The following is a 21,851-nucleotide window of genomic DNA, read 5'->3' on the forward strand; positions in this document are numbered from 1 at the left end:
CTTTGCTTTGCTTCTTCACAGCTCCCTCCCACTGGTGCAGGTCCTGTCCCTATTCTTTTGTCTGTTTTTTCTTTTTGCTTTGGCCCTACTCAGGTACTTGGGGAGTTTTTTACCTTTTGGGAGGTCTGAGGTCTCTGCCAGCGTTCAGTAGGTGTTCTGTAGGAGTTGTTCCACATGTAGATGTATTTCTGATGTATTTGTGAGGAGGAAGGTGATCTCCATGTCTTACTCTTCTGCCATCTTGAAGCTCCTCCCTGCTTTACTTTAAATATAAACGATTTCAGAAGCACAAGTTTGAAGACATTGAATCATACAGAGTTATTACTGTAGTGAATATTTATGTGGGAATTTCATACCTGTATCTTTTCTTAGGCTGAATCTTTTACTGTGGCAGTATTTATTGTTTTATCTATGTTTAGGATGGATATTAAATTTTAGGTTGGTAATTACTTTCTTTCAGCATTTTAAAGATTTTCTACTTTTCAACATTTTGTCATTCTGTTTCTCTTTTAGAGATAATGTATCTTTTTTCCTTCACGATGTACTGTATTTCATCTTTCTCTGAAAGCTTTGAGATTTTTCCTTTCCTTAGATTTTCAAAAGTTAAACCAAATATGCCTACTGTAAAAATATATATTTTTTAAATGTATCTTAATGTTTGTAGAGCTTCTTCAATCTGAGACCTGATGTCTGTTGTCAGTTTTGGAAAATTCTTCATTAGTATCCCTTTAAACAGTTCTACTGCCACATTCTCTTTAATCTTCTGGGACTCATGTTACATGTTATATTCCTTTTACTATGTCCCATGTGTCTATTAAACGGTTTTCTATGTTTCTTATAATTTTTTTCCTCTCTGTGCCTCAGGCTGGATGTTTTCTTCTGATTTGCCTTCAGCTCACAAATCTATTCTTCTGTAGTTAAATGTGTTTGTTGAGGTCTTAATTTTATTTATTACTTTTGCCACTTTAGAATTTGTGTTCTAAATTGTTAGAACACTTGTTCTAAATATCTAGTTATGTGGCAGAATTCTCTATTTTGTTATTTTTTTTAAGCACTTTAATTACAGATAGTTGAAAGTTGTATCTGTCCTCAATATCTGGATCATATGTAGGTCTTTCTTTGTCTGTTTTTCTTTTGGCTTTTCAGTCATTTGATCCTGATTCCTGTAATGTCTACTTATGTTTGACTGAATAGTGGATACAGTGTATGAAAAACTGTGGAAGCTATGGATAATGTTATTGTCTCCAGAAAGGACTGTTCTTTTGCCAGATAAGTTAGAGTAGGGTTAGTTCATATTGATCCCCTCAGGAATCAATTGGAGGTATCGGTGAAGGCTATACTGCTTCTGGTTTGCTCTTATTCTGAAGGCATAGCTCTTCAGGGGTCTCAACTGAAAGCTTTCTCTTTTAAAGGCCCTGAACTCATTTGTCTCTCCCAGCACTGTGAAACTGAATGTGCTTTGTTAGCTTTTTAGCCTCTTAGATGCTGTTTTCTGCTTATTGCCCCAGAGTCCTGCCCTACACGGTTTAGGAATTGGCAAACACCTTGAAAAGAAAAGCTGTGGAGAATGTCAGTCTCACCTCACTATGATCTTGGTCCCTTCAGTCTGAGCTGCTTGTTCTCCAGTGACTTCAAACAGTTGTGTTTTGTTTGGTTTATATTTTATCCTGCCAGGAGGGTTAGTCTGGTACAAACCACTTTCAGAATCAGAAGTTTTCAGTTGACATATTCCATTGTTTTATGGTATTCTCAAAGCATTGAAGAGATGGTTTTATCTTTAATAAATGTTAAGCTTGTACTCTGGATACTTTGCTATGACCTTCTAACACTGAAGTGTAAGATATACTCTTTGGTTAAAGCAAGAAATAGAAATAATATTTATTGAATTTCAAAAACTTGAAGGCCCTTATTAAACATTTTATAAACATTTTCAAATCTAGTTGGAAAGGCAGCACATCTTCAAAAAAGATATAAGCTACTATCTAATATTGTACTTACATGTCAAATGAATTATACCACACTGCATACTATAGGAAGATAAGAACTAATATTTATTGCACACCACTGTTAGGTCATTTGATCCTCAGAATAAGCTGATGTTTCCATTAAAATGGAATGAGGAAAAACAGCCAGTTGTAAAAAAAAAATTTGAAAATAGGTAAAATTATAAAGAAGAACATTAAAATCACCCACAATCTACTGAGAGATAACCATTAAGAACATTTTAGGCCTAAAGAACATGTCTAGTCTTTTCCCAGTACATATAAATGTATATTATATATCATCCTGAAGCACTGAGTTTAGTAATATTTTATTTGCTTTAAAGTCTTTAAATTAGCTATATGCAATTCTAGCACTCCTGCTTCAATTTTATTGTAACTTTTCTATTTCTAATGCCTTTTAAAATTAATCTACACAGTACTGTGAAATATTTTTAAACTTCGATAGTTTGATAAAATTTCAATAGTGCAGACAAAAAGCTTTCTAAAATATATGCAGCTGACATTTTCTTTTTAGTAATCTAGTACAATGGATTATTATTTCTCTAAATTAAGAATTTTGTTAAGTTTATATAAATTACATAATTGTATTGTGATTTTTTTTCTTAAGTTAGTGTAAAGTTGGTATGTTAAACTTCCTAATAACTTTGTTTGTATTTTAAAGGCCAAACTGTTTTCAGATAGTGGTTCAGCACTTTAGTGAAGAACATTACATCTTCTACTTTGCAGGAGAAACTCCAGAACAAGCAGAGGTAAGTTAACTGGTTTTTCAACTACTGTCAACTTTATTCAGCTCTTGTTTTCTTTTTTAACTGGAATAGAAAGCTGTTGCATTTTAAGATAATGTGATAAAAAGGATGCGTGAAATCTAATTATGTTTTATTTTAAGGAATGAGAAGCTTTCATGTGTAAAAAAATTTTTTTTGAAAGAAATGCAGAAAAACACAGTGTAGGGTTATTAGGAAAACTCCATTTTAAATTGACCTTTAAATGGGCTATGATGTTGAGTCCAACTGAGAATGTTCATTGAAAATCCTCTGCAAAAAGGTTATATTCTAAGTACAGTCAAAAAGGTAAGCCAGTTAGTTTTGCTAATAAGCATTGTTGTTATTCACTGGTTGAACTGTGTCTAAAAATAGAAATTCAGTCATCACAAGGAAAAAATTTTGAGGAATTTTCTGTTTTTCTCTAAGTCTAGATATAATGTTTACTTTCAGCACTAGCCATTGATCCATGTGCAATGCCCTTATTAAAACTTTTATTAAGTTTTAAGTAATGCTGTGAAGAAACTTTTTTTAAAAATCTCCTTTTAAAAGTACTTTGATTTCTTTGAACCATAATATTTCTGGGGTGTTTAAAGGTATTTTGTAGAAATATGGCTATATTTCTTCTGCTTATACTCTATGGAAGGAACCCGAAGGTAGTTTAGAGGTGAAAGAAAGTGACTTTGTTGAAAAAAAAGAAGATAATTTGCCAACCCTGGATATGAGGCAAATGCTCCTAAAACTCTGGATCCTGGCATGGGCCCCTGACTCGTAAATTATGAAAATATCTTAGGGTGTAGAATAAATTTGATGAATGAGCCATTGTGTTTTTTTTGTTTTTTTTTTTTTTTTTTGTGGTACACGGGCCTCTCATTGTTGTGGCCTCTCCCGTTGCGGAGCACAGGCTCCGGATGCGCAGGCTCAGCGGCCATGGCTCACGGGCCCAGCCGCTCCGCAGCATGTGGGATCTTCCCGGACCGGGGCACGAACCCGCGTCCCCTGCATCAGCAGGCGGACTCCCAACCACTGCACCACCAGGGAAGCCCGAGCCATTGTGTTTTATGGCTTATAATTGAATATCATTTTTCCATCATGGAAAAATATCTCAATTGAATACTCATTATTATAATACACATAAAACCTTGTTTTGTGGGTATGTAGCCCTAATTTGCAAAAATAGGGCTCATAGTATTTTGCTGTTTGACTTTTTTTTTTAATGTTAGATATTGAGTTAGAAAAGAAACTTAAACTTGAGTATCCTATCTTCCAGTTATTTTATCATGTTCTTTCTAAAGATGTGTTTAACTTACATACCTGGATGACATTTCAATGTGTTTTGCATGCCTCACATAAATATAACATTATCTTATTGGATTTATCTATACTCTTTCCATATTCTGTTTCCATATATCCCTTAAAGTTCAAAAATACCACTGATCGTCCCAGTTTTTTATTACTTTGGTGGCCTGTGGTATCTCTGGTTATTGTCTTCTCTTTCTGAAAGCTATGGTAATTGATTTAGTCTTAAGTTTGCTCCATTAAAAGACGTTCTCTAAACACTGACAGAGTTCAGATTCATTGAAATAGCCAACAAACTAAAGACCTAATTGAGTGAAACAGTAGTACAGAGCTTTCTAGAAACATGTATGCCAAATAAAATATTTAGATTTATTTTTGGTAAACCTAAAATTGTTCTCTCCTTTCTCCAGAGTACTAGATCATTAAACATTTTAGAATATAGCTGCAACTTAATATTAGGCTGAAATATTGTTTTAAATATGTTATATTTAAAAGGCTTATAAATCACCCAGACCCCCTTATACATTTCTACCTATATCATGGTCTAAGGTAAAGATTAGAATGTTTGTCATCAAATCAGTCATCACATTATCAACTGGTTTTGCAGTCAGCCTTCCTTTCACAAAATGTATCAAGTTCAGTTCTGCTTTAGGGTCCCTCAAGTTTAACTGCTTAAATATATGTAAATTTATTTTCTGACTAATAAATTATCACTCATTGGTACTTAAGATTAATATAGAGATGCTACGATAATACAATCAATATTTTACAGAATTATAATTGTTTTGGTCACTGTTTTATTTTGTTGGAGCACCGATGTATTTAAAGCACAGGATACTCTGAGTTTAGAAATGGCAGTCTAGAGAAGGAAGGAACTATTGAATTTGGGGAAAAAACCCAAACTGTTGATTGGAAACTGCATAAACTATTGTATACTATATTTCTTTGAAATGCTGTTATTTTTTGTAGGACTGGATGAAAGGTCTGCAGGCATTTTGCAATCTACGGAAAAGTAGTCCAGGGACAGCTAATAAACGCCTGCGTCAGGTGAAACTTGATTTTCTTTGATTTGTGATTGTCACAAATTTGTGATTGTATTTTGCTTTATCAGTTTGCTCTTTATTTTTATTTCTCTATGACCTATTTTGGGCAACATTTCAAACACTTTAGAATTCTTGAGAGGTGAATCTTGTCAGGCATTTTAAAGCCATGCTCCCACTTGCTTCAGCAGCAGGAGAAATAGTTACTTCTTTATGAAAGAGAATATTCTTTATATACTTGCTGGATACTTAGCCCATAATGCCATCTTTTGAATACATATCAAGGACTTTTTTTCTTCCACTTAAAGTAACAATACCAAGCCAACAACAGAAACTATTCTGTTCGGCCCTATTATTATTATTTTTCTTCTTCAAAAAATTATTTTGGCCTGTGTCAGAAAGGTACTTACTGAAAAAATCATGTGACTGAAAGTACTAATCCTGGTAAACTTTAGGGTTTTTCATTTTATAGTAATTGCTTTTGAAACCTATTACATAACTTATGGGTAGTATCCTGTCTTATTTGAAACCTTCACATGCCTGCATGTTCATTTATGGAGAGTTAAGCTAGGCTTTCTCTTTCGTTCTATGTATGTAAACTCAACTTTATATCCTCCATTTCTTTGCTTTTTTCTTTTAGTTATCCCCAGATAATTGGAAAAAGTTAGGTAAATTTAATATTCTTGGAGTTTTGAGGAAAGTTTCTTTTTTGTACAGTATTTACTAAAGTGACTCTTGTTTTACTTATGGGAATTTCCAATAAGCTTGGTGAATTTAACATACTGTTCTATTGGAAGTGGATAAATGGTTATTATTTAGATGACTGAAAGTTTTATTCCCTGTAACCAGAAGTCTGATACTTTCCCCAGGGACATTTAATTATATGCATAATCACTGTGTTCTCAAAGCATGTTTTAACATTTTGAAAGCTATGGAAAATCAGATTCAATTTTTGTAGATTGTATCTTGTGAGAAATTTCAGGCATGAAATTATTATTTGTAGGTATAATAGTATATAATCATAATGATATAATAGCTAACAATGTCTTGAGCCCTTTTTATGTGCCAGGTACTCTGCTTGTGCTTTTATACATATCATTTCTAATCTTCACAACAACTTGCAGTGTAGACTTTATCCTAATTTTATATCTGAGGAAGCTGGGGCTCATAGAAACTGACTTGTGCAAGGCCACACAAGTAGTACGTGGCAAGAGGGAAAGAGAACCTGACACTAGAAGATAGATGGTTTAAGTTTTGCATCAAAACTGAAAAATAACTTCACTTCTTTGGATCTGTATCCTTTTCTGTAAAATGAGAAGGTAGAATCAATATTTTAAAAATATTTTCTAGCTGTGGAACTCTGTATAGAAAGAAAATCTTCCAGATGAGCATTATATAGCATGTTAGATTTTGATTTGGGTGGTAAGAGTTATTTACTTAAATTAATAAAGAATCCTCAAAAAAAAAAAAAAAGAATCCTCTTCTCAACTTCATTTTCTCTGAACCATTGTTTTATAGCAGAAAAGGTGTATTTCATTATTTTTGCAGGAATGTAATTGGAGGAATAACTTGTAAAATACAATTGTATTTTTTTTTAAGTGGGAAGAATTTATTAAAAGGGAAAATATAACTGAAGGTCATGTTTTCTGAAAAAAGGGGAAAATAAGTCACTATTTTGGGTTTTTATAATAATTGCCTTTGAAACCTAATGCATAATTCTTGAAATCTGGGGTAACGATTTCTGTGTTTTCTTTAGGTCAGCAGTCTTGTTTTACATATTGAAGAAGCCCATAAACTCCCAGTAAAACATTTTACTAATCCATATTGTAACATCTACCTGAATAGTGTCCAAGTGGCAAAAACTCATGCAAGGGAAGGGCAAAACCCTGTATGGTCAGAAGAGTTTGTCTTTGAGTAAGTCTTATTTTATCATTACATTAGATGATTTTCTTTTGCTGTAATGCATTTTCTTTCCTTTTTTTAAATTTTTTTTTTTTAACTCTGTATCTAAATCAATTAGAACACGGTGCCAAGCTCAGGCATTTTAATAATACACACTTTTTTTTATTCTATTGTATTTGTTCACTTTTACTAGTAAAGTGCTATGTCCTTGGTTTTTCACCCAGTTATTAATATGAATTACCATTACTGATGAATCCAAAAACATTTACTAACATACACAGACAAAATGTTTACAAGGGTTTCCAGGATTTACTCCAGGAAGTTAAAGTTAGACAGTAGGGAAAGTGTAATTTGCTTGTCTGTATTCCTGTGTACCAAATAATAAAACATGTTTTGAATTTACTTTTAAATCTAGCACTTTCAGCTGGGTTAGCAGCAGAAATAGGGGGTTTATTCAATACTAATAAAGGAATTAGATAGTTTTATGCCAGGACATTTTCTTAATTCTTTTTCTCCTTGCTGCTTTAGTGATCTTCCTCCTGACATCAACAGATTTGAAATAACTCTTAGCAATAAAACGAAGAAAAGCAAAGATCCTGATATCTGTAAGTTGACACAGAAATTTCTAAAGTGAAAAAGCATGTTTTATATACTTTGGAAATTCATAATGAAGTATAGTCTAAAATGGAAATTAAAAAGGTGTGTAAGCAGTGTAACTTGAGATAGCTTCTTTTTATACTTCTACAAGTATTGATTGCTGTATCTAAAAAAGAAAAAGACCAAAAAGGCTAAATTGTATATACTGTAAACCTAAGCCCTTAGGATTAAAGTAGGATCTGCTCACCCTCCCTCCACAACGTATAGGAGGAAAAAGAGTAACAGTGGTCATCTTTCTGTGGTGCTTCCTTATCCCTTCTTCCTACTTTTTAAGTTTTTCCTACTTTCCTATACTTTGCATGTAAATGAAAAAAAGCACTCTGTTAAATTTTTTTCTTTAAACTAGATTACACTGCTCACTTCTGGTAGTCAGTACTGGTTCTCAGCAGCACAACTTTTCCCAGTATGTTTCTGAAACAGGTGGCAATGGGATTTAGCAATTCACACCAGAGTGAATTAGGTTAATCCTGAAATACCTTCTTAAAAATCAGGCTTAGGGGGAAAAAAAAGTGATATGTGTTAACAGAATCAAAGCCTGAATTTTTCACTAAAAATATATTTATTCTGTAATTTCTGTACTACTATTAAAATGCTTAACATTTTTAGTGGTCCCCATTATTTTTAAGATAAAAATCTAACCCCCTAGCAATGATACAGAAGAAAGGCTCTTTCCTGATCCACTCCTCCCCACTCTTACTTTCACTGTGGAATCTTTTGTATATCCTTCTCTCCAGCTACACCAGCTTTCTTATAGCTCTTAAATTGTCCATGGATTTTTAAAACCATCCACCATACCTTCTGTTCAGACTGCACACACACTCTTCTTTTCTGTTTCTACTTAGCTACACTTCCAGATCCTGTTACAAGTCAGCTTAAGGGGGTACCTGTTTGGAATGGATGTTTAACCTCCACAGAATGAATTAGACATTATTTCTCTGTACTTCATTAGCATACACCACTTTACAGCGCTTAGCATGGGGTATCATAATTGATTTCTTGCCTCCTTGGCTAGACTGTTACCTCCATGCAAGTCAGAGACTGTATCTTTATCATGTCTGTATGCTACATCCCTGCCTATCAGAGAGTCTGGCACATAGTAGGCATTCAGTAAATGAATGAAGTAAGCATTTAGTATTAAATTTATGATCTTACTGAAAAATCCTTTAATAAAAAGCATTTAACACTATAGATAAGATAGAACATTAGGAAAATTTGTGTGACTAATTACAGTGTCATCTTTTTAGACAGTAATCATTTGATATTTTTCTGTCACAGTATTTATGCGCTGCCAGTTGAGCCGGCTGCAGAAAGGGCATGCCACAGATGAATGGTTTTTGCTCAGCTCCCATATACCATTGAAAGGTATTGAGCCAGGATCCCTGCGCGTCCGAGCACGATATTCTATGGAAAAAATCATGCCAGAAGAAGAGTACAGCGAATTTAAAGAGGTATTAAAGTTACTTACCAGTCCAATTATTTTTAAAGGCATTAAGAAAAATAATTAACTTTTTTTCCCCCCAGCATCCCTACTGGAGTATAATTGCTCCACAATGCTGTGTTAGTCTCTACCGTACAACAAAGTGAATCAGCCACACGCACACATATATCCCCATATCTCCTCCCTCTTGCGTCTCCCTCCCTCCCATCCTCCCTATCCCACCCCTCTAGGTGGTCACAAAGCACCGAGCTGATCTCCCTGTGCTATGTGCTGCTTCCCACCATACCCATTGAGTTAAATATAGTAATTTCATAGTTTAGTGGCACAGTGACAGGCAGAGAAGGTTGAAAAGCCTTGCAACAGTATGACATTGCTTTGAAGAGACTATAAATATGTAGGTTACAAACTCATTGTTTTTAATAAATTTATTCAGTAGAACATATTCCTAAATGTATACATACAGAAGAACGTATTTCCTGTTAATGTTACTGAGAATGCTTAATGCTGTGTACTTTCAACAATCTTTCTTGATGTCATTTTTAGCTTATACTGCAAAAGGAGCTTCACGTAGTCTATGCTTTATCACATGTATGTGGACAGGACCGAACACTACTGGCTAGCATCCTACTGAGGATTTTTCTTCATGAAAGGCTTGAATCGTTGTTGTTATGTACACTAAATGACAGAGAAATAAGCATGGAAGGTACAGTATGGATGTGTTATGTGATACTTTTAAAAACTGGTTAATGATTAGATTTTATATATCAAGTATATATGTACTCTATCTTAGAACATATTAAATAGTTAAATCATTTTACAAAGTTACTTAGTTTTTCATTCATTAAAAATTACAGTTGGAATGTCATGTCTGATTCTTAGGCTGGCTAATATGGGGGGGGGTATTATCTCTAATACAACTTTCTGTCATGGCAAATTAGAAGCCGTAAGAAAGTGACTTCCGTGTCCAGATCAATAGCTCATACTGCTTGGTTATTAAGAATAGTTTGGTATGCTTACCATGTTCTCGTTTGTTTTTTGCTTATAAATTCATTGCACAGAAGTTGGGTGTTAGCTGCATTTTATTTCTGCCTTCTATAGGTAGGTAGTTTCCAGGCAATTTAGCTGGTCCCACAGTAGTTTGTAACAGCTTATAAATATGTCAGCGTAACCCATTTCAAACCAGCCCTTTGACTCAATAACAGTACTTGCTTCTAGGTTCCCCAAATAAACTGTAAAATCTAAAACTATTTCCTCCTGATCATAGAAAATATAAAAATATATAGATTTGTCAGGAAAGATAAAGTGGTGGTACATATTTTACACTGAGATTGTCTTTTCTGGCAATATTTGTGTTTTTTTTAGGATTTTATTAAAAGTCATGAATAGCCATATTTTAGGCAAATAAGTTAATTTATACGGGGGTTTTAAGTGACATTCTTGTTTGTAAATTAACTCAGATTTTTTAAAGCGTGGGCTCAGTGGACAGCAAAGGTGGATTCTGGTCCTAGTTTTGTCACTATTTGGCTCTTTAGTCTTAGATAAGTCATATAACCATCCAGAACCTTTGTTCATATAATATGGCAGTGTTAATTCTTTCTCCTGTTTATGATCTAATGAAGTGAAGGAATAGAAAGTCTTTTGAAGAGTTAAGTTTATAGGAATATAGGATGTCATTATAATCAATATTTAATGCTACATGCAAATAAACATAAAGAGCTATAATTATTTGAGGAAAAAATGAATTCATTTATATTCCAATTTGATTCACATTAGTACAATCCTTTACAGATAATTTTTTAATATATATATATTTATGTAGATGAAGCCACTACCCTATTTCGAGCTACAACACTTGCGAGTACCTTGATGGAGCAGTATATGAAAGCCACTGCTACACAATTTGTTCATCACGCTTTGAAAGACTGTATCTTAAAGATAATGGAAAGCAAGCAGTCTTGCGAGGTGAGTATTGCAGCAAAGAGCATATTTTAATAGGTAATGCTTTATAGCTAACTGCACTTCAAGGCAAATATATTAGCTGTCTGAAACTGTTCATCAGAACAGTTATACCTTTTGTAATACGTTTAGAAAAATGTTATGCAAAACAGACTTTTCAAAAAGATGTACTTTATTTGGAGATTAAAAACCTCGAATTGCACCAGAAATACATGAAAGTACTCCTGCTGTACTAATGATAAAAGTGTATGCTACTTTCAGAAAGTGTGCAAACATAAATTGAAGTTATTGTTAGAGATTTCTGTTGTGTAAGTTCTATGTGACACTTGCTAATAACATCTAGGTTTCTCCTCAAAGGTTTTTTTGAAGTGGGGGTGGTGGTGGGAGGGTCAGAGGTACAGGATAACCCCCTCAAAAGCAAATAAAAACATCCTTTTAGATTATTGAGGCTTCAGTGTAAACTCATAACAAACCATTAAGAAAAGGAGTAGAATCTCATGTATATGGCTATTCCATCATTTTATTTTGAAGGCAGAGCAACTATAGAAGGAGGATATTAAATGTATCTTTTATGTCTGATACAAAATAAAGGAACTGCTTTTGATAATGTATACTGGGAACACTCAAAATGTTAATTCTGCACCAAGTTGTCAATTTTTACTAATTAACTTAAGAGGAAGAAATGGATAATTTAGTGTTGGAAACCTGGGGTTAACACCATAGTTGGTCTAATAAGTGTAAAGGATACAGAAATGCAGCAAGTCTGCAGAAAGTCTCTGGACGTTAAATCCAGGCTAGGGAATTTAGATTCCTATAGATAAATTCTCTCCATTAATTCTAGATAAGAATTCTTAGATTTTAGAAGTTACTGGAAAGTTTTTAGAAGGGTTCATGATGCTGCCTCTGAGGCATTTGGTATTTTATTAGTCATTTAGAAGTCTTATCTCATTCAGAAAAACCTTTCTATTTTAATCAGCTTTTTTCCTCAAATAAATAGATTTAAGATAGGTTTTATAATAATATACGGTGATCTTTCTTTCCAATTAAATACTTCTGGTATATTTGTGCATGTGGCCACTGAAGCTGGGATTTTTTTGTCTTCTGGTTGGGAATATTATATTTAAAATAAAGTCTAATACAGTTTTATGTGCCTGTAAAAATCTGTGGTAAAATGTGGTAAATGAATAAAAGAAAACTTCATTAATGGTATTTAACCCAAAGCAACTGAAAACTGTTGAATAATCATTGCTCTTCAGTTGCGTAGATGGGAATTAATGGTAACAAGTCCATTAGGAGTTCCACAGAGCAAACCCTAGTTAGCCCCACACCACCACCAAAAGACTAATACAGTTTGAAAAATGGAAAAATAGAGAACCTTGAAAAAAACTGCTTGATTACCTTGATTCATTTGCATTTATCATTGCCAAGATGCATTTATATTGATTTATTCCTTCTCTTAGTTAAGTCCATCAAAGTTAGAAAAAAATGAAGATGTGAACACTAATTTAGCACACCTATTGAACATACTTTCAGAGCTTGTGGAGAAAATATTCATGGCTTCAGAAATACTTCCACCGTAAGTGGTGAAATTTTAATTTGACAAGAAATTGTATATTTGCATTTTAAAAAATTTGTATTTCTAAAACATGTGTAAGCTTTTCCACTGTCCTGATGTTATTATACTCTGAAGAAGTTAGGGTTTTTAATCTTTACACGATGAATTGTGTTTAAGGAAACAGAGTGACTTGAAGAAACCAAAGTGAAATATTTGCATTAAAATAAAACAAATACAGGCCAGTATGTCTGGTTTATATAGTAACTTGGGGAAAGAATAGAAGCTTATCTCAGGTTTGAGGAGGTCATAAAAGACACGTATCTCTCCAGTATGTAGTTGAACATCTTGCTCAAAATGTACACGAGATAATTACTCGGTGTCTGCTTAGCGGCTTCCGGTGTTAGCTCGCTTATTCAGGTAGAAGTTAACTTACATTAAAATCTGTCTCCCTGGAACCTGTACTCATTAGTTCCTCTATATCTGCATTCCAGTACTTTTTCATACTTTTCTTTAATACAGAAGTAATCTAAAAATGGTAGGATTTCTTCCAAAGTAAATGTAAAGAACTGGTTAAATGAATTGATGATGCAAACTTTTTAAAGTTTTCCTTATCCTTTGCTAAATATCACTACTTGTAACAGAGAACTTCTTTTGGGAAAATGGCCAGTTGCATTTAAAAATGTCATGGATTTCGTAAATTAAGCTTTAGGCTGCAGTGAGATCAGTATTTTCAAGTGCTTTCTGTATTAAGATGGTTGTGTTATTTTGGCAGGACACTGAGGTATATTTATGGGTGTTTACAGAAATCTGTTCAGTACAAGTGGCCTACAAATACCACCATGAGAACAAGAGTTGTTAGGTAAGACTTACTGTTTTGTTAAATCATATAGCCTGTGCTGAGAGTCAAATGGATAATTGTGAAAATGTGGAGACTAACAGTATACAGTATACAATTTCAAGACCTTTTTTCTTTGACTTTTATGTCAGAGTCCTGTTGAATATTTTCTGAATTAAGATAGCTCCTAAACTTTAACTTACTTTGTGTTTTTGTTTTGAAGTTACTATGAGATACTTAGCTAGCAAGCTACCTTTTTGCATTTTCTAAAAACCTCAACATTCACTGATGGGAGGAGAGAAAGACTGGTTGATTTGTGCTGAGAACGAAAAGCAATAATTGTACAATTTAGATATTAATTAATTGGTTTGTTAACAGTTTGTGACTCAGGGCTAATCTCCAACCAGAGTCTACTTAGTTTTGAAGCTGTTACAGTGTGTTCATTGTGCAGTAATTAGGAGGAATTGCTTTGTCAAGTCATAGCATTTTGTAGCTTATATAGGACTTTGTTGTCATTTCCGTAACTTTTCCAATGAGGAAGCAGATCTGTAGAGATTAAATTGTTTGCTTAAGGTTATACAGAAAGTTAGTGGCTAAGGCAGAACTAAAGGCAAAACATCTAAGACCCAATCTAATATCCTTAACACTCCTGTATGCTTTTGTTAAGCACACCCCAACCCATTCAAGACAGGAGGAAATTAGTGCAAAAGCATCAGAGAATTCAGGGGTCTAATAATAAAATTTATCATATAGAATATATGCTGCCCATCATGTTATACACTATTAAAAAAAAATTGGGCAACTACTGAAGGCACCAATATCATATAATTAGTTTTGAAAATGTGTGTTAATCCTGCCCCCAACCTAAATCTTGTAAAGAGCCTTCTACTCTTTTTACAGATAAAATCTCTCTTGGTTAGTAATGATATGACATAAATGTTTAAGAATTGTAGATTCTGTATTTCTTGGCTTTAGTAGTGATTGAGAGGAATAGACACGTATTACAAGCATATAATGTTGCAGCACAGTTGTGTGTGATGTAAATGAAAACTTTTGTAAGTTTCAAACAAGTATATTTGTTAAGCAAATAGCTGGAAATTCTGCTATGTGGATTATCTGATACTACAGGGTCTTCTAAGGGGCATTTATGGCCAAGGTGGTGATTTCTATCCCTAGTTAAGCTTTTAAATATATGTGTAGATACCTAGTATCCCTCTTAAATTTAAAATCACCTCTAAAAATTCCCAGAAAGTGGATTTGCACACTGAAATTCTTTTATGGTTCGGTGTTGCTAGGCTATATTTCAGATCCAAAGACAAAGATATCAAAATGTTTTCAAGCAAAATTTGTGCAAGATTCTTCATAAATTACCTGCTATAAAGAAATCTAAAGACTTAATAATTGTATATTAAGAATAAATGCTATCTGAGAAGCAACACATTAATTTTTCTAAGACTCCCCAAAATTAGCAAGCAACATCATTGGGAGGTAAATGCTGAGAAGTTGGGTTATTCACTCTGATAGAGAACAGAGACTGTGTCAATTATTTTAATCTCTAAAAGGAATTTTATCAACTTGGAAATAATGCTTGTCTTTACAAAGGCAGGTGCGAGGTCAATTATTAGTGTGGATTCCTCTTAAGAGGAAATTAGAGAAATATTATCTACACAAAAACATAAACTCTACCAGTAACCGAAGAAGGGAGCAGACTAGGAATAGCTATATACACTTGTAGTTTTATTTTGTACTTTGTTCCCAGAGTAAGATTAGCAGGTAAAATCATATATGACAACTGTTATTAAGCCATGTGTTTTTATACTAGTTTTTGGTTTTGCTATTAATATTTTGTAATTTGAGAACTTTTTTTTTAACTTTAGAAAGCTTGATGTCCTTTTCTTCATTGCCTTAAAAGCTTTTCAACATTGTTTGTATACATTTTCATTTATCAAGAAGTCACTTTTTCCCTAGTACAATGGATTAATTTTTATGTAACTCAACAAAATCAGTATAACCAACTTCATTTATAACAGACTTTACTGAGCTGTTCTGTTTAAAGAAAGAAAGAGAAGTTAGAGAATGTTAGTTTTAGGACCTTACAGGACTATGTGTCTATTAAAAGGGTTTATTTGTACTCCTACAGTATTTCAGAAATTCTTAGTGTTCCTAAGGACACACCTTCCTCAAAGTAAGTATAAAATGCACTACTAGCTTGGAATACGTAAATAGTAGCCAAAACAGTAAATGTTACAGATACAACTTAAATCTTCCCAAAGTAAATCTAAAAATCTAAATTTGAGAAAAGTGAATAATGTTTAAGCAGCAAATATATGTTCTTAAAGTAAGATACTTTAGCTTATTATTTTCATAAAGTTGCATATTTGGTCTTCCCTACATTAGTTCAAAGTTCATGGTTCTACTAACATTTTTGTATATATATATTATTTTAATGTAACACATATTGTAGTTTTCTAAAAAAACAAAATTTCCCTCCCATTCAGTGGTTTTGTTTTTCTTCGACTTATCTGTCCTGCCATCCTGAACCCACGGATGTTTAATATCATCTCAGGTAATCAGCTTTTGATAAATTTTGAAATTAAAAAAAGTTTCATACTCTTTAGTAAGGTTACTCATTTTTCCTTTTAAATCTTTTTTTTTTTTATCCAATTATAAGACTTGGTATAAAACATTCCAAAGCACCCCTTTCTTCTTCCTTTTGGTACTTTACCTTTTCTTTCCATTTTGTTTCTTAACCTTTCTTTCCATCTAATATTTGAAGCCTGAGATGGCATGATTAGACACAAATCATTTATTTCCCATCCCTACCTATGTCTCAGACTCTTATGATGATGATTTTTTCCAGCCTGCAACATAGGCTTTTTCAAGTTGGGAAAAAGAGCTTCCTGTGTGCTTTTAACCCATGCTAGACCCTGTCACTACCATTGCAAGTTGGATTTTAAAATTATAGCTGCAGTTGCAATAGTACTCTGTGAATACTTATAAAGAAAGTAGCCCTTTGAGATTTCCCAGTAGAGATTTCTTGTCACCACCTATATAATGTTAATTGGCATTTAAACTCCAACAAACCAGATTCAGTTTTGCTTATTACCCAAATGCCCATTATGGATTGACTTTCAGATGTTGTAGACTTTTCAAATAAAGGATAAGAATGATATTTGTGACTACAAATGTAATCATGAGCCATCATTAGCAGAAGGAATCTGAAGTATTTTTGTCTTGATAATTTGAAGCTCAAAATTTTTTAAAATTTTTTGGAGTATCTTACCTTTATAGCCATCATATCTCTGTAGTTATCTCCAATTGCTACTAAAATGGTTAAATCTATGGGTCTACTAAGAATTAAGGGTTTAGAATTCTTTTGGAGAGATTTATTTATCTGAATGTTAGACTCTGAACCACTAGGCAATATTATTTATAGTTTAGCAACTTCAGATAAAAAGAATACAGTCTAAAATCAGGCAGCCAGATAGACTATCTATAGGTTTTTACTGTTAAATAATTGTTTCAGAGCTTAAAATTAATAGAGACAAATATTTTTCATTTACATCCTATTATCTATATAGGGCAGTGCTTCCTGATTAACCTTTAAAATATTTTTTAAAAATTAATAAATTGCATGTTTTTCTCCTCAAAATAAAGCAGAGATTCCAGACTTTGTTATTGAGCTTTAAAGTGAATTATTTGAGTCAGTGGAGGCTGGAAGCAAGGAATTGCTCATATTGCAAATTGCTAACCTTGGATGGGTTGAAATTAGCTTTGTGAATTGTCCTGTAGGGTATGTGGAATAACAAGTCTTTTTAGCAATAAGATAAAGCTTTGAAGTATTTTGAAATACCCTGTAGTACCCTTTTCACAAACTAAAAGCACTGATAAGTATATTCAGTTTTTCCCCCTTTAAATCAAGCTCTTTTGAATTATACAGGTCATACTTTTTCCAAAAAACATTGAGTTCTGAATGGAAGAATATTAATATTTTTAACAGTAAAGAAATATTAAAATGCTAAATTTATAATGGTTTACTTGGAAGTACCTTTGGAGTTGGTGTCATTAGCTGTGCCCAATTCTCTTATAGATTCCCCATCTCCTATTGCTGCAAGAACACTGATATTAGTGGCTAAGTCTGTGCAGAACTTAGCAAATCTTGTGGAATTTGGAGCTAAGGTAAAAACATTTTGATACTTTAAAATGTCATTTATGAATGAAACTTTGACACGATAAAACCAGGAAATATGGCATAAGTAAATTTTCAACAGTGGATATTTCATAAAGATAATTTATGATTTTGTTGATATGTTCATATTTTTAGATGCTTTTAGATTTTACTTTTTAATAGTGGAATTTTAAAGACCACCATTTTCGCTAGTAGTATAGAAAGGTATTTTTTCAGTATAATTTCCAGTATAATCAGATTCTTTCACTTTTAAATATAAAAATCAATGAGCATATTTCTAAATGCACCCCAATCAATTTTATTATGTATTGCATAATAAACATTCTCTGTAAATATTAAAATTCGGATGAGTTTTTAAAACACCCATATGTGATCCCACTATCTAAAGATAATGACTGTTAATGTTCTGGTACGGATAATACTATGTCATCTGCTTTTGTTAATATTAACAGATAACAAGTATCCTTATATGTACTTCCTTTCAAACTTGTCCAGTTATTTCTTTAAATGAACTTTGGAGTAAAAGTACTAAGTAAGAAGACATTTTGCTCCCCACAGCCTTTCCAAAACTCAACTAGTATTACTTTTTTATTTTTGACAATCTGATAAGCATGTTACTTTTTGTATCATTATTTCATTACTCTTAGAACTGTATGACTTTTCATGTCTGTTTCTTTGGAATCGTCTATTGAGGTCCTTATCTCATCTTACTGATTTTAAGAGAGTGTGTATTAATACTAACCCTTCCCCGTTTTACAACATAGCATATTTTCGAATCGGTTTAAGATTTTAGAATGAAGCAGTTTATAGTATGACTCAGCTTTTGAATTCATCTGAACCCTGAGGCAGGTTATGAGTACCAATTTTTTATTGCAGTCCCTACCACACTATATTTTAATTCCCTATATTCTCTGCTAGGTTCTAATAACCTCTGGGTACTTGGCAAATATTGACAGTTTCTCACTAATTATTTTTGAATGACCTACATATAAGAAATTGTGTTTGCTAGGCTATGTGTGCTTTTTTTCATCCAGAATTTGTTTGTTTATTAAAGTACTCCATACTCCTATTCCTCAGAGTAGCTGCTTGCTTATATTAGAAGGAAAAATATGGTCATTGTATAATTACGTCAATTCTTATGAATAATGTGCTGCTACTGATAATTTGATTTATAAGAATTTTTGCTACATGTATGGTTTTTGTTATGGACCAGATAATGTTTCTGATGCATATATAGTAAGCTTTTTATTTTTATATTTTTAGGAGCCTTACATGGAAGGTGTCAATCCATTCATCAAAAGTAACAAACATCGTATGATCATGTTTTTAGATGAACTTGGGGTATGCATATAATTTTTCAAGTACTTTGACATCTATACTTAATATAGCTGAGTATAACTCATTGAAGCAACAACCTTTAGAAAGCTTTTCTATCTAGAGCTTAAAACAAAACAAAACAAAAAAGCTGCATATTTTTGTCTACCTTCTTAAACAAATTACTTCATTTGATATAATTATAACAATTTATTCTTACACTGAATGATTTACACCAAGAATAGAGGACTGTGGCTTTTGAACTGCCTGTGTCAATTTTTAGTTTGTCCCACCTCACCACTATGACATTCTGTTGCTGCTTTAGCTACTTTAACTTTGCTGCTACTGTGTGGAATTTGAAACAAGATGGATAACCCATAGTTCTGGCCAGTTTAATAAGTAAATGGACTGGAGAATGTATGTTCCTGTGGCTTTTCTAAGAATAAAATACATGGATTTGGTGTTAAACTTCATTCAGTGGGACTACATATGCCTTACTTAGGCATTTATAAATAAGTTGTGATTATAAAATTAAGAATGGGATTTTAAAAATAATTTTTAAGACCCTGGATTTCTTAGTAAAGTTAAATTTTCTTGTTATAGATTTTCAGATACTGCATCAATTAAAAACTAAATAAATTTATTAGCAATTCAGTTCATATATATAGAAACCAGAAAAGAGATGTGAATTTAGCCAGGTGTATGGCACTAGGGAATGCTAGGGTAGGAGAATGTTCTGCTTTAATACAGTCAGATTCACTTAAAAGCACAAGTAAACAACCACCACACCACTGTACAGTCAAACCAGTCAGGACAGCCTGTGGGCCCCTAGTTTGCAGCTTCAGGTATAAGAAATTTATAGTGTTGGTCCATATTGATAATGAAATTGAGAAATAAAGGAGCAGATGCTAAATGGCCATCATGTTCCTATATGTGAACTCCTGGGAAGTTTTGAAGCATATAAATATTTCCGATTACCAAAAAAATATAGTTGGTCCATGATGAAATTTTTTTTTTTTTTACTGTAGTGATGTTTAAGGAGCTGTATGAAACTGTCCAATATTTAAGGCTAGCTAGTTTATCTCAAGACACATTTCTAGGTGTAGATTCAAGATTAGGATTCCATTTACTTTCCATAATCACATGTCTACAGTCCAGCTTTCTCTATCACTTTCCTAGTTATGCCACACAATCTAGCCTTTCAGATTGCTTAGAATTCCAATATTATAATACTCTTCCAGTCTCCTCATACTCTTCCATTGCTTTACACCTATATAAGTCAAATAAGACTCACTTCAAACGTCTCCTTCAGGCAGGCTTTGCTGAGCCCTAAACCTGAACTAAATAATACCTTTTGTTCTGCTTCCTAAGTATCCTGCATATCCTTTGATATATATAACTCTGTGATCAGTTTACATCTAGTCTGTGTCTTCTCTACTAGGTTGTAAACTCTTTAAAGGCAAATGTGGTTGTCTTTCATAGCATCTCTAGAAGCATCCCATCTCTAGAAGCCTTCATTCACTGAAAAAAAATGAATTATATTCTAATTATTTTTTTTAGACCATAGAAAACTGAGTTTGCAGTTTTTAGGAGTGTATAGCAAATACTGTCACCATTAGGGAGAGGAATAGATTTGTTTAAAACCACTGGTAATCTAAACTCGCGTTAAATTTTATTCCAGTGCTCAAAATAAAATCAATACTTAGTTACTATAACAAGTTGGTAGTACTGTATTGGCACTAATTTACTTTATGAACCTTATCTAAAGATACCGTAATTAACACATCATTTCTACACATTAGCAAGTGTTTTGGGCAGAGTCCACAGATAATTATAGGCCTGAAAGGTTCTCATCAATGCTTTTGTAATGTAGCTCTTATTTATATATGCTGATCAATTTGGACAAACTATAGTAGTTTAATAATGAAACTCAGTCTGAAGGAGTGGAGGAATTTTAAGTTTAGGTTGCATTAATCCAGATTGGCAGTTAATGCTTGAATTATTTACGTTCCAGTTTAAAAAAATAATATTGCACAGTATTCTGCCGTGTGGTTGAAGAAAATGAAACTTGGTTTTGTGTGAATACTGAGGTCACAAAATCTATCAAGTTGAATTTTAAGAACATTTTAAGAGAATATTATGTGTTAAATTTTATCTGCTGTACCAGTTAGGATCTTTTCAGAAGAGATTATAAAGAGTTGTATTTCTAAATGCAGTTTTATGATTCCCTTAAAGAATGTACCTGAACTTCCGGACACTACAGAGCATTCTAGAACTGACCTTTCCCGTGATTTAGCAGCATTGCATGAGATTTGTGTGGCCCATTCAGATGAACTGCGAACGCTCAGTAATGAGCGTGGTGCACAGCAGGTAGGTTTTTGCCAACCTTTTTTAACAATGATGTTCCTCACACTTAAGCAGAATGTCAACATAGGATTCTTTGGGAGGTGATAAATAGCTGAATTAGTCTTATTATATTGTTTTTGAGAATCTGAATCATAATCCACAAAGATCTCAGCAAACAGGAATAATGAGCCCAGACTAAGATTACATATTTTTCATACTGCAAAATGTCACATCTTGCTTTTAAGTTAATGTGAACTCTACTGAAAAGTGGTGTTCATGCACTTCAGTGGCATGTATGAAAATGGTAAGTGAGCTACTGATGTCAGTAGTGATGTGGCTTTTTCTGTCTCTTCTGTCATACACATGGTGCCTGGCCAAGTACTTTTCAAACTGTCAAACACACGAGAATTATTCAGGAAGATTGGTAAATATTTTAAGCTCCAGATCCAGAGATTGTTTAGTGTGGCCTTAGAAGAGCTTATCAAAAATGGCAGTTTCTAAGAACCGTCACCACAGTGGCCAACCATTTGGCAAGGACCTTATAGAAGAGATTAAC

The 21,851-nt window shown here is 33.1% G+C and overlaps 1 protein-coding gene across 1 annotated transcript in view; it reads left to right on the forward strand.

The window, feature by feature from the left end:
* Positions 1-21,851, forward strand: part of RASA1 (RAS p21 protein activator 1) — a 111,430-nt gene that overhangs the window by 85,580 nt on the left and 3,999 nt on the right. The window contains exons 12-24 of the mRNA XM_079918105.1: positions 2,665-2,752; positions 5,033-5,110; positions 6,860-7,017; positions 7,534-7,610; positions 8,938-9,110; positions 9,644-9,803; positions 10,920-11,062; positions 12,517-12,632; positions 13,384-13,470; positions 15,945-16,012; positions 17,537-17,625; positions 18,899-18,976; positions 21,185-21,319. Coding sequence (XP_079774231.1) covers positions 2,665-2,752; positions 5,033-5,110; positions 6,860-7,017; positions 7,534-7,610; positions 8,938-9,110; positions 9,644-9,803; positions 10,920-11,062; positions 12,517-12,632; positions 13,384-13,470; positions 15,945-16,012; positions 17,537-17,625; positions 18,899-18,976; positions 21,185-21,319 — 1,450 coding nt within the window. The remainder of the gene's footprint in view (positions 1-2,664; positions 2,753-5,032; positions 5,111-6,859; positions 7,018-7,533; positions 7,611-8,937; positions 9,111-9,643; positions 9,804-10,919; positions 11,063-12,516; positions 12,633-13,383; positions 13,471-15,944; positions 16,013-17,536; positions 17,626-18,898; positions 18,977-21,184; positions 21,320-21,851) is intronic.

The sequence above is a fragment of the Stenella coeruleoalba genome (assembly GCF_951394435.1).
Source record: "Stenella coeruleoalba genome assembly, chromosome: 3".
NCBI lineage: Eukaryota > Metazoa > Chordata > Mammalia > Artiodactyla > Delphinidae > Stenella > Stenella coeruleoalba.